This window comes from Budorcas taxicolor, chromosome 5 (genome assembly GCF_023091745.1).
Source record: "Budorcas taxicolor isolate Tak-1 chromosome 5, Takin1.1, whole genome shotgun sequence".
Classification (NCBI taxonomy): domain Eukaryota; kingdom Metazoa; phylum Chordata; class Mammalia; order Artiodactyla; family Bovidae; genus Budorcas; species Budorcas taxicolor.
In genome coordinates this window covers 10,916,880-10,929,094 of record NC_068914.1, presented here as the reverse complement: position 1 = coordinate 10,929,094, position 12,215 = coordinate 10,916,880, and the positions used below count along the sequence as shown (strand labels likewise).

Sequence of the window (12,215 nt, the reverse complement as noted above, 5' to 3'; positions counted from 1 at the left end):
ACGTAAATAAACGGAATAACTTGGTTAGCAGAGGGAGGCTGCTGGGCAGGGGATTAACCGATTTGCATGGCTTTCCACGCGGAGACCAGATGCTGCCCATGGCCTTGGAGGGGGCAGGTTTTAGAGAGGACACAGGAGTCAGAGGGCCTACTGCTGCCTGCTCAGAGGGTCTGCTTCTAGCCATGGACATCCTCCTATCTTCATATGCAATGAGCCCTGTCTGCAGAAAGAGCCGTGTGTGTGTGTGTGTGTGTGTGTGTGTGTGTGTGTGTGTGCATGCATGTGTGTGTATGTGTAGCCAGGGCAGGAGGTGCCGAGTGCAGCTGCACCTCCAGAGGAGCCTTTGGAAGACAGAGTCAGGGCCAAGGGCAGCCCCACGTGCCAGGCCCTCTGCCAGGGGCCGTGTAAGCCTCCTCTTGTTTAATCTTCACCACGGCCCTGTGACAGAGGGCTTGCACACCTGCCCTCTTTCTCCCCTTCACCTCTCCCTGTCCCTTCGCTCCCACGGAGGGAGAATACTCTGATGCGTTTCTCTTTCCTCCATCCATTTTTAAATCTGGTGTTTGGTAAACCACATTGTAATAATAATCATGGAACTCTAAAGGAAACAAAAATCCCCACCACTAAGCCATGATCTGCCATCCCCATTTTACAGGTAGGGTGACTGAGGCTCAGAGAGGGGAGGGGATGCCCTAGGTCAGTAGGTAGTTGTGGGTGAAGACGGTGTGACTCCAGGGCCCCAGCTCCAGAGGGGCTCCCCCAGCACATCATGCTCGCCATGCAGTTCTGGGACCTGGCAGCTCCTAAGACCCCTCCCGGCCTTGGCTGCAAGGCAGACCTTCCCTGCAGGGTGGGAGCAAGTCACGGGTCCGAGGGCAGCTGCTGCTCCCAGTCTCTCCCAGCACCAAGGACATGGGGATCCCCTTTGCAGCTGGTTTCTACTCCAGCCCCTGTGGACACCTTCTGCCTGTCCTGCTGGAGACCTCACAGGGAGTCACATTCAGCCCTGAAGTCCCAACTCTGCCCCAACATGCTCCATGACCCTGGACTCAAGGCCTAACTCAGCCTGGCCTAGGAAGACTCGGATAAGTGTTAAAGAAGGAAGGAATAGCCGCAGCAGCCCCCTCCCCCGCTTCAGCCCCATGGCCTGGCTCTGAAGCAGAATCTAGAAGCCTTGGCACCAGAATTCAGCCTCTGTTGACTTAGACCCCATAACTGGGTGGGGCCTGAGCTCGGGCAGGGTCCCCTCCCAGTGACGCCAGCATCCCTGAGCCCAGGAATCCTGGGTGTGGGGAACAGGAATGGCCGAGCCACAGGCACCTCATCACGAAGTGACAATCACCTGGGCGCGTTGTGCTTGAGTGTGCCTTCCCAGCTGAGTGTGACCTGGAGGCCTCTTTCTCTGCCCCCTGCTTCTGCTATTTGGCTCCAGCAGGGCTTGCTGGAGCCAGAGCAGGTGGCATGCAGACCTGGGCTGTGGTGATGGTGGTGGTTTGTGAGGCAGGGGGTGGGGCTGGGGGGTGCTCATCAATAAGGAATCTCCAGGGCCAGTCTGTCCTGACTCAGGGAGAACCAGCTCCAAGGATGGGAGCCACACACCACCCTCTTGAACCCTACAGGGCTTCCTAACCCCCGCTGCCAGCATCCAGAAAACATTTTAATATCTAACGTCATTGCCCTTTTCTAGACCTCAGTTTTTCCATCTTTGCAATGGGGCCACAATTCACATCCCATCAGAAAGTAGGCTGGAGTGGAGATTCAGGGGGAAAGTGAATGAGGAGTTTAAGAGAACTCATTAATCCTGGCCTGCCCCATTCTGTGGGTCTCCTCCCCAGGGAAACCTGGGGTCTTTGCTGCCCCGGACTCCCTCCCACTGCACTGGCCTCACTTCTGGAGCCTCACACTGCCTCCTCTCTCTCTCCCACAGCACTTACAGAACCCCGCCAACTTCCACAATGCTGCCACGGAGTTGCTGGACTGGTGTGGAGACCCGCGAGCCTTCCAGCGGCCCTTTGAGCAGAGCCTGATGGGCTGTTTGACGGTGAGTCTGCGTCCTCCGGGCCTGTGCCTGCACCCAGGGAGGATGGCTGGGGACTCAAGTGCTGGGCTGCAGCTGGAGGGGAAGACCCGTCTATATGTACCCCTGACAGGCATACGCCTGCAGGGAATCTAGTCTGATGGAGAGACACATTTCTCAGGGTTACGTGCATTCTTTACACTTGATGAGAAAGACATGATCCTACTTTAAAGAGTTCCAAACTTATGAGAGTAAATGTTCCATCATACATAAAGCAGAGAGACTCTTGAAGGTTTTCAACCCTCTTTTTACCCATTCATTCATTCACTTCGGTAAACATCTGTTGAGCTTTTTTTACAGTCGCCCACTCATCTATTCATTCACATAAGAATTTATTGAGCTTCTATTACATCCATCCATCTATCCAAATAAACACTGATTGATCTCCCACTTATCATGCACAATCCCCTCTGCTAAGTCCTGGGAAACTGAAGATGGGAAACACCTTGCCAAGCCTGATTCCCTCTTCAATGCGGAGATAGCTGTGGGAAGAGACGGCTGAGGAGATCATGATAAGGTGGAGGGAACTCAGAGAAGGGAAGTGTTACCCATCTTGGTGGTGGGGCAGGTTGCAGAAAACAGGAAAAGCGCCACTGATACGTCTGTAGGAGTCTGATAACCTGCACAAGCACCTGAGGATAGCAAGAATGTCCTAAGCACATGGAGCAGAACGTGCCAGTGCCCAGATGTGCGGCAGAATCCAGGAAACTGAAATTAACTCATCCTGGTAAGGGTCTAGGATCCAAGCTGGGCAGAGGCCAGGCCCAGAGCTAGCGGTTTGATTTGCCAAGCTTAGGAGCCCGCTGGCTGACAGCCACGTGGAAGGAGCTCAAAGCTTATGATTGTCCCCAGTCATGTGGCCTGTATCCATATATGTGAGGGCACCTCTGCGGCCAGTGGGGACAGCTGCTCAGACCGTCCAGAGTCAGCTTTGAAGGGAATGTGGGTAAACAGATTGCCTGGGAGCCCGGCTACCCCAGCGCTTGGGGAGGAAGGGCCAAGATGTATGCCTCGTCAGGCAGGAACAGTGGATACAACCCAAGGCCACCACGTTTTCTGAAAAAACCTCCAGACAGGAGAGAGGTGAAAGGCCGTCCCTGCAGAGCCCCTCCTCCGTGCCCGACACTGAGCTTGGCCCCGGGATGTGCCTTCTCCCCGGCTCCTCAGAGCAGACTGGTCCTGCCTTCATCCTCACTGTATAGAGGAGGGAGCTAAGAAGTGGGGGGTACCTTCCCAGGTTCACACAGCCAGTTAGAAGTGGACCTGGGATTCAGGTCAGAACCCGTCCATCTCTAGAGGGGATATTCCTGGCCTTTAGGGATGCCAAGCAGGGATGCAACCGAGACCTTCCCAAGGTTTCTGCATTTGTCCGAAGCTGACACCATCTGGCTCCCTCGGGGCCACGGGGCCAAACCGCCTGTACTTCTCAGCCTTCCTCATCCTCCAGCCCCTGGGCTGCCCCTCCCTCACCCAGCTCCCTTAATCCTCTTTGTGGGATCCTGGCTCAGGCTAAGCCCCAAGGGCAGGGCCAGATGTTACTCCCAGCTGCTGGTAGTCGTGAGGAAGGGAGGGGGTAGGGCTGCCATGCTCCCTGCCCCGAGCTTGACCTTGCGAGAATGCAGGGACCTAAGGCTGAAGCCAGTGATGGCCTCGGTCAGGTGGCTGGACAGGTGGGCATGAAATGACCAGTAACTGGCCCCACCATGGCCCTGTCATTTATCTATTCATTCAGCAAATATTCACCAAGTCCACACTCAGCCCTGGAGGGACGTGCAGTGAGCAGTGTGGGCCTCTCGCAAGCAGCTTAGCTTTCTGTGGGAGAGGCTGACACTAAGGCCCATGAAGGAGTAAGTTAAGGATGTACCCCAGCACCCTGTAAGAGGGAGCAGGATGGTGATCAGAAAGCGCCTTGAGGCAATGCAACCCAAAGAGCAAAAAGGAGTCTGCCTGGGAAGGCTTGTCCAAGCAGAGGGAACGGGAGTGTGAAGGCCCTGAGGCTTGATGACAGTCTCAGGTGACAGGATCACAGGCGTGGGAGAGGGGTACAGGAGAGGTCAGAGGGGGGCGGAAACCAGCTGACCCCGAGGCTGCAGACCGAGAAGAGTCTGGATGTGATGCGAAGGGCAGTGGGGAGCCCTTGCGGGTCTTCAGCAGGTGAGTGGTGGGATATAATTTATGTGAGGACAAGAGCTCTGCAGGGGAGCATGCCTGGAGGGTAGGATGGAGGGATTATGGAGGTCTTCGTGGAGGAGGAAGCCCAGGGAAAACTGTAGGATCTGATTGAAGGGGGATGAGGCCATGGCTTCCCAGGCACAGGAAACTGTGTAGACAAAAGCCCAGGGCCGGCTGTGCCCCCGGATGAAGGCACACGCTTGGGTGAATGGCCAGCTCTGAGCCCCACCCCATTCCCAACCTGCCACTCAGCCAGAAAGGGGACTCAGACCACTGGCCACAGCGGTGGAGACCTGAGTGTGACTGTTGCTTGGAGCACTATAAATCCGGCAGCAGGAAAGGCTGGCAGGGGGCGTGGGGAGTGGTTTATAGAAGACACCCTCAGTGCCCACGTATCTCCCTGTTAGCATCTCCTTGCACCCTTATGAAGACCCTGCAAGAGGGCAGGGAAGGGTTTATCACCCCCTGTTTTACAGACAAGGCAACAGAATTTGGGGGAGCAGCTTGCTACAGTCCCAGGGTGGGACCGCTGCCCCCGCAAGAGCCCCGGGCCCTGCCGCCAGCCCTCCTATCCCTTGAGCATCCTCAACCCAGCTGTGCCCTGGGAGAGAGGTGGGATGGGACAGGTGAGTGATCCCAAGGGGTCTAGGCAGGGTTCCCCCCCACACACACACACAGACACACTCGCGCCCCTTCCCATCCCAAGGGCTAGCTGAGCCCTCCAGGTTGCCCTCACCCTCTCGGTGACCTCTGGAAACAATTTCCTCTGGATTCGGCTTACTTGGAGGATATAAATTAAAAACCACTTAGCCTCAGGCAATAACTGGACACATTTTTGCCATACCAGGGCAGGGCGCTGGGTTGAAGAGCCTTGGGCTGCTGGCAGTCCCCTACCCCACCCTCCCTTTCATGCCCTCTGACCCCAGGATGCAGACCTGCAACCTCTCCCAAGGGACGTCAGCCCAGGTACCACTTCCTCTTCTGGACCAGCTCCTTCCCGGGCCCTCCCCTTAGCGGCAGGGCTGACTGTCCTCTCTGGGAGTCCCTCTCAAAGTCAGACCTCTCTGGACCTGCTTCTCCTTCCTCCCCTGTGGGGCAATGTGCTTGATCTGCTCGAGAACAGACAGAAGGCTGAGGCAGCCAGGACACAGGAGAAGGGAGACAGGCATGAGAGGAGATGGGAAAGAGAAACCGAAAACCCGTGAGCACAGCAGCAGGGCCCTTGCCATCCCTCCAGGGAGGGAGTCCCCGCAGCCTCAAAGCGTTCACAGCTGAGGTCGTGGGTGCACGTTCACAGACAGCCTTCACTGAGCGTGTGCCTGGTCCTGGCTGTCTTCCTTGCAAAGAGGAGATTTTGTACCCATTCCACAGATGAGGAAACTGAGGCCCAGAGAGGTTAAGTCCCGTGCCTTTGGTTGCTCAGTATAGGATGGAGCAGGATCGGAGCACAGGCCAGTTTCCGTGACTGCCTCATAGGATGACAAAACCCAGCCACCAGCTGGGAGCAGGAACCCCTTCTTTAGCATCTCCTAGACAATCTGTCCTGTTTTACAGCCAGGAGACTTGCTGCTTTCAAAGGCAACGCAGTCCTTTATGGCAGGACTAATGTAACTGCCATATGACTTTGATCATGCCTGTTCTCTCGCCTCTGGGCTTCAATTTTCCTGCTCTGTGGCCTGAGGGACTGGACTGCCTGACCTGTAGCACGCCAAGGTCTAGGTCTCAGCCAGCCAGGTCACACCAGTCAGCCTTAGAAGCACCGCATAGGCTGGGCCAAGCTGACCGGACCGAGGCAGCCAGCAGAGGGCAGCGGTGCCGCGGCCGCGCACCACAGGCTCTTCACGGAGGGGTCTTCACACTCGTGCGGTGGGAGCAGGCATCTCTGAAACACCACAGGAGACCACTCAGCTGAGCCCACTCTCCCTACCACTGACAATCAGACCCTCATCACGGGACTTCAGGGGGTCCTTAGGCTGGGCCAGGGAAGACAGGGGCTGCACGAAGTATTCTAGGATCGCAGGGTCCAGCTTAGCCTGCTCTGCCACACTTACGCTGTGTGACCTTCAGCCAGGCCCTGCCCTCTCTGTGTCTTGATTAAAGGAAATTGTTGGAGCCAATAACCCTTCTGAATACTGGACTTGGGGGACTTACTGACAGAGCCTTCCAGGCCTGCAGGGGAGCCCTTAGAACCAATACCAGGCCCCTCTTGCTCAATCTAGCTAGTTTCTCTTTTTGGAACCAGAGCAACAGGATCAGCCAGTATTGGCCAAACAGAGGGACCTTTGCCTTTCTGCCCTCAACCCAGAGCCTGAAGGTTCTCAATGCAGATGGGGAGTTATGGCCTTAACCCTTTGTGGGTTGAAAAAGAAGTCCTCTCGTGGGAAGAACCCAGGCTTTGCAGCCTGACTGCCTGGCATAGCATCCTAGCTGTCTCACCCTCAGACTCCTCATCTGTAAAACAGAGACAGTCATACCACCCCATAGAACTATTGTGAGAATTTGGCACCTCACTGCCTACAAAGCATTTACTTAGCCCTCGTTCATGGAGGCCAGCATTCTCATTGCACCAGGGTGTCAGCATAGCCCGCAAGCAGCAGCCTTCCTGAGGCACTAGTCCAAACAAACTGCCCAGGCTCACTCGCACCCACCCCAAGGCTGGCCCACCAATGAGGGCTCTGTAGTCATCATGAGCTGCAGTGACCCTTCTCCCTACGCTACAGTGTCTGTCTCCAGAACTGGAATACTCAGCAGGCCAGAGAGAATTAGTGGTCTTGGGGCCTTCCCTGGCAGTCCAGTAAGACGTCACCTTCCAGGGACTCCCCTGTGGTCCAGTGGTTAAGAATCTGTCTGCCAGTTGCAGAGGACACAGGTTCGATCCCTGGTCCAGAAGGATCCCGCATGCCAGGGCGCCACAACTACCTGACCCCCGTGCTGCAGTTGTTGAACCCCATGAGCCTAGAGCCCGTGCTCCGCAACAAGAGAAACCACCGCAATGAGAAGCCCACGCACCACAGCCAGAGGGGAGCCCCCCACCCACCACAACTGGAGAAAGCCCATGCAGCATCGAAGACCCAGCACAACCAAGATTTAATTTATTAATTGATTATTTTATAAAAAGGACTTCACCTTCCAGTTCAGGGGTTACAGGATGGTCCATATCAAAAAAAACAAACAATTATATATATATATATATATATATATATATATATATATATATATATTTCAAAAAAAAAGGATTAGGGGCCCTATTTTTTCTGCCTGCACAGTGAGACTAACAGTGAGGAATAGCTGGCCCTGAGGTGGCTCGGAGACTCTGGAACGTGGTGTGTGAGTGGCAGATGGGGGTGGGGGGCTGGGCGGTGTTGCATAAGAACCGCAGTGCAGGGGCAGATAGATCCCGTGGGAAAGAGGCCTGGGGAGGCAGAAGATTCCTGCGCCAGGGGCTCTGTGTGCAGCAGAGAAGCTGAGCAAACATTCGAACCTGAGAAAGTCCTTTTTCCTCCCTGCACAGAGAGCTCCCTGGAGATGGAGGCGGGGAGGCAGGGTCAGGAGATCATGCTGGTCCTGGAAGGAGGGATCCACTGGCTCCTTCCTGGTGCACCAAGGACACTCTCTCTGGGCCTCAAGTGTCCACAGTTTTTAAATGAGAGGGTTGGCAAAGAAAAGTGGTTTTCCCACACTTCGTAGCTCTAGGGTTCTTGCGATGAACCCCTAAAATAGAAAGCCTATGAAATGAAGTGAAAGTCGCTCAGTCGTGTCCGACTCTTTGTGACCCCGTGGACTGTAGCCCACCAGGCTCCTCTGTCTATGGGATTCTCCAGGCAAGAATACTGGAGTGAGTAGCCATCCCCTTCTCCAGGGGACCTTCCTAACCCAGGAATCAAACCCAGATCTCCCATATTATAGGCAGATTCTTAACCGTCTGAGCCACCAGGGAAGCCCAAGAATACTGGAGTGGGTAGCCTATCCCTTCTCCAGGGGACTTCCTGACCCAGGAATCGAACCGGGATCTCCTTCATTGCAGGTAGATTCTTGACCAGCTGAGCTACCGGGAAAGCCCTTAAAGCCTATAATGGGGCACTCTTCTAATGGCTGCCGGGGCAGGGCCAGACTCCATTGCAGCCTAGACCCTCAGAGGGCCTCGAAACGCCTCTGGAGCAGTGGTCTCTAGGGGCTCAGTGATAGAGCCTTCCCTTTCTCGGCAGAGTGAGCCCCCCATCTGGGAGCCCTCCTTTCCCAGTCAGCCATAGCCACCCCAGCTGCTTCCTAAAACGACTCCATTTTCCAAGGTCCTTCCTTCTTAATAAGGAAACCTAATTCGGCTGCTGTTAATGAGGAAGGCGGGCAGGAGGGAGTTGATCTGGCTGGTGGGCACCTGGAAGTGGGCAGGTGTGAGCCTGCGGAGCCATTCGTGAACCATCCCGAGCACCCTGTCCCGCACTGCAGGGACCCCCACCGGGACTGACCGGCCTCCCAGCCCCTTGCCTCTCCCCATTCCAGCACATGCTTCCGAGGTTCATGGGGAGACAGGTGGGACCTCCCTGTCCCACCTGAGATGTGCTTTTGCAGGTGCCTCCCCTGGCGGGGGGCCAGTGCTTGGCACTGGCGATGGACCCCAGGCTGAGCGTGACAGCCCTGCAGTTTGGGGACTAGGGTCCGAGATGCTGCAGGGCGCTTGGCACGGAGCTGGCGATCACCAGGTGTGACTCTGGGGTATTCTTAGTAGTCCATTTGGGCAGCTCCAAGTTGGAGCTCCAGGGAGGTGGTGAGTCCTACTTCTGTGCTTCTCTCCAGATGTAGGCTGACTCAGGAGAGGGTGATGCTGCTGGGTGGGGACTCTTCTTGCAGTAGCGAGAGTGGCGAGTACCCTATGGTGGTCGGCGCTGGGGCTTAGTGAGGAATGGGGGAGGGGTGGCGGGCATGGGAGACATCCTGGGGGTTGGAGATTTGGGGCGATGGAGCCTGGCCATGGGCCATGCCAATCATGGTGGCGCAGCATCGCCTGCCAACTCCCAGAATGAGGCCAAATTTGGGCCCTTGAAAGAGCAGGTCCTGGGCTTCGGGGTCAGGCCCACCTCGAGGGCAAAGCCTGGGATCCCAGGGCCTGGCATGGGAGAGGTGCTTATCAGTGTTTGCTGAGCGACTGAACAAGACACTTTGAGTCCCAGTTCTGCCTAATGTTGAGGACCTGCCTTCGTCTTCCCACCTCACCTGTGAAAGGGTGCATCCATCACTCTGGGTTCAGAGGCCTGGCATGGACAGTGACTCACCCCACCCTTCTTCCCCATCTTGCTGGCAGGTGGTCAGTCGGGTGGCAGCTCAGCAAGGATTCGACCTGGACCTCGGCTACCGACTGCTGGCTGTGTGTGCCGCGAACCGAGACAAGTTCACTCCGAAGTCTGCCGGTAGGTGAAGGCTGGGGGCTCCACAGTGTCATCGGGAGGCAGGCTGGGCAGTGGACTCGAACCCAGGGCTATCACCACCCCTGTCGGCTGGTGCCTCGGTTTGTTCAGGTGTGGTGTAAGCCTCGAAGGAGCAGCAGCTCACCTGGCCCACAGGTAGGGCCTCTCCCTCATCTCAGGGCCAGAAGGGGTCCAGGGCACACCACACCCCCCTACAACAGGCTAAAGGAAGATGCTTATCATCTTATTCCATCACCACAGTGACCCTTTGGTGTTAGTCCTATGATCATCCCCATTTTACAGTCTAGCAAACTGAGGCTCAGAGAAGCTGGAGAGATTTCCCAGATCACACAGCTAGGAAGTGGCAGAGCTGAGATTTAAATCCAGGCCTATACTCCAGAGTCAGCACCCTTGACTCTGAGGCTCTGCTGTGTTCATTCAGAATTTTTTATTGAATCAGTACTTTCAGGGTCCTAAAAGTTTGTTCTGAGTAGTATTCTCCATTACCACTGCATCATCACGTGGGACCTCTGACCCCTTAGTAAACAGAGGCCACAGAAGGTGCCTGGCAGCATTCTCTCTGCAAGGGCTTTAAGCACACCAAGGATGCAGCTTTACCTGCCCCTCCATCTTCATTACCTCACTTAAAAGCAGGGGATGCTGCGTAAGCTTTTATTCGAACAGACCTGGACCTCCCAGCCTTGCCACTTGCTCAGCATGTGACCTCTGAGCCTCAGTTTATCTCCTCGGGAAGGCAGGAGTGACAACACGACCTACCGTGCTGGGGTCAGCGCCGAGCAGTGTCTAGATGTGGTTAACACTCTATAGAGTCTGAACAATTCACTGAAAAAGAACAAAAGTCAGTTATTTCCTCTGTATAACAATAAAACAGACGTTTTCTCTGAATTCATCCAACAGTTCTTTGGAGTATTTGTAGAAACAGCGTAATGCAAATGTTTAAAGGACATTTCATGATAGGTTTTCATCAATCTGCACAGCCCACAGTCACTTGAACAAGGGTTTGTGCTTTACTCTATGTTTATGATGGTCCATGCACGTGGATGGCAGGTCACTTACAAGAGGTGGTGATGGTCTCGTTAGCCAATAGCTGCTCTGCGATCCCTGACGCGCCAGCCTGTGTTGGGAATGTCACTAGTGTATTGAACTGTTTGCCAGACAACAGTCTTGGAATCTCATGAGTGACGTCTGTTCCTGATGAAATCTGCAATTTTAATAATAACTTAAGTCAATATAATTTTGACAGGGGAAAAATTGCTACTTATCCAAGAAGCATATACATCCGTATTGCTCTTGAGCACTGGCTCTTTGCAGGCGCCTGACTGGGGCTGGGTTGTGCCGAGGAGGAAAACAGATGTGGTCTCTGCTAGGGAAACGTACTGTCCAGAGCAGAGATCAGCAAACTTTCTCTGTGAAGGACCAGCTCTTAAATAGTTTAGGCCTTGCAGGCAGAGCACAAAAGCAACTGTAGACAATATGTAAACAAATAAGTGTGGCTAGTTCCAAGAAAGTCTTATTTATAAAAGTAGGTGACAGCAGGGTTTCCTGATGCCTGGTCTAGAGGGAGAGAAAACCATGGGATCAGATAATCACGGCTGTTTGCTGTACACTAGAAATTAACACTGCATTGTAAGTCAGCTGTGTGCTGTGCTTAGTTGCTCAGTCATGTCCTATTCTTTGCGACCCCATGGACTGTAGCCCACCAGGCTTCTCTGTCCATGGGGAGTCTCCAGGCAAGAATACTGGAGTCAGTTGCCATGCCCTCCTCCAGAGGATCTCCCCAACCCAGGGATCGAACCCAGGTCTCCCACATTGCAGGAGGATTCTTTACTGTCTGAGCCACCAGGGAAGCCCAAGAATACTGTAGTGGGTAGTCTATCCCTTCTCCAGGGGATCTTCCCAACCCCCTCTTTACCAACTGAGCTACCAGGGAAGCCCAAAACTTCAATTAAAAAGAAAAAAAGACATGCAAAAAAATCATAGCTCTGTGTGTATGTGCGTGCGTGTAAATTCAAGCTGTGATAAGTGCCATGAAGGAATAGTCTCAGGGATGCTACGAGACAATTTGGAAGTAGGGAAGTCCTCCCGGGACCTGAAGGTCAAGTCAGAGTTGAGCAGGTGAAGAAAAGGAGGAAGAATTACCCAGGCAAAGGGAGCAACCAGGCTTATGCAAAGGCCCCGCAGTAGAAGCCAGCATGGCTTTTCGGCAGAACTGAAAGGAGGCCAGTGGTTCCACAGCCCAGAGGCAGAAGTCAGAGGCAGTTAAACACACAGGGCCTGTCTGGGGGTTGTCCTAAGACTAAAGGGAACATAGCTACATTTTCATTTTGCAAAGATGGCTCCAGCTTTTCAAAGAACAGATTGCACAGGGGAGGCTGGTGTGGATGGAAGGAGCCAGATGGCAGATTGCTGGGGTGTCAGGGTGCAGATGATGGTGGCTGGGCCAGGAAGGTCCCACCTCCTGCGGAGTAGAGTGGAGACAAAGGGATGACTCCAGGGGATGTGCAGAAGCAAAACAGAGACAGGGTTTGGGAAGAAAACTAGGA

At 54.5% G+C, this 12,215-nt stretch overlaps 1 protein-coding gene across 5 annotated transcripts in view; it reads left to right on the top strand.

The window, feature by feature from the left end:
• Positions 1–12,215, top strand: part of ZMIZ1 (zinc finger MIZ-type containing 1) — a 220,203-nt gene that overhangs the window by 113,817 nt on the left and 94,171 nt on the right. For all 5 annotated transcript variants that reach the window (XM_052639370.1, XM_052639371.1, XM_052639372.1 and 2 more), the window contains 2 exons: positions 1,928–2,041; positions 9,549–9,654. In XM_052639370.1, the coding sequence (XP_052495330.1) occupies positions 1,928–2,041; positions 9,549–9,654 (220 nt within the window). The remainder of the gene's footprint in view (positions 1–1,927; positions 2,042–9,548; positions 9,655–12,215) is intronic.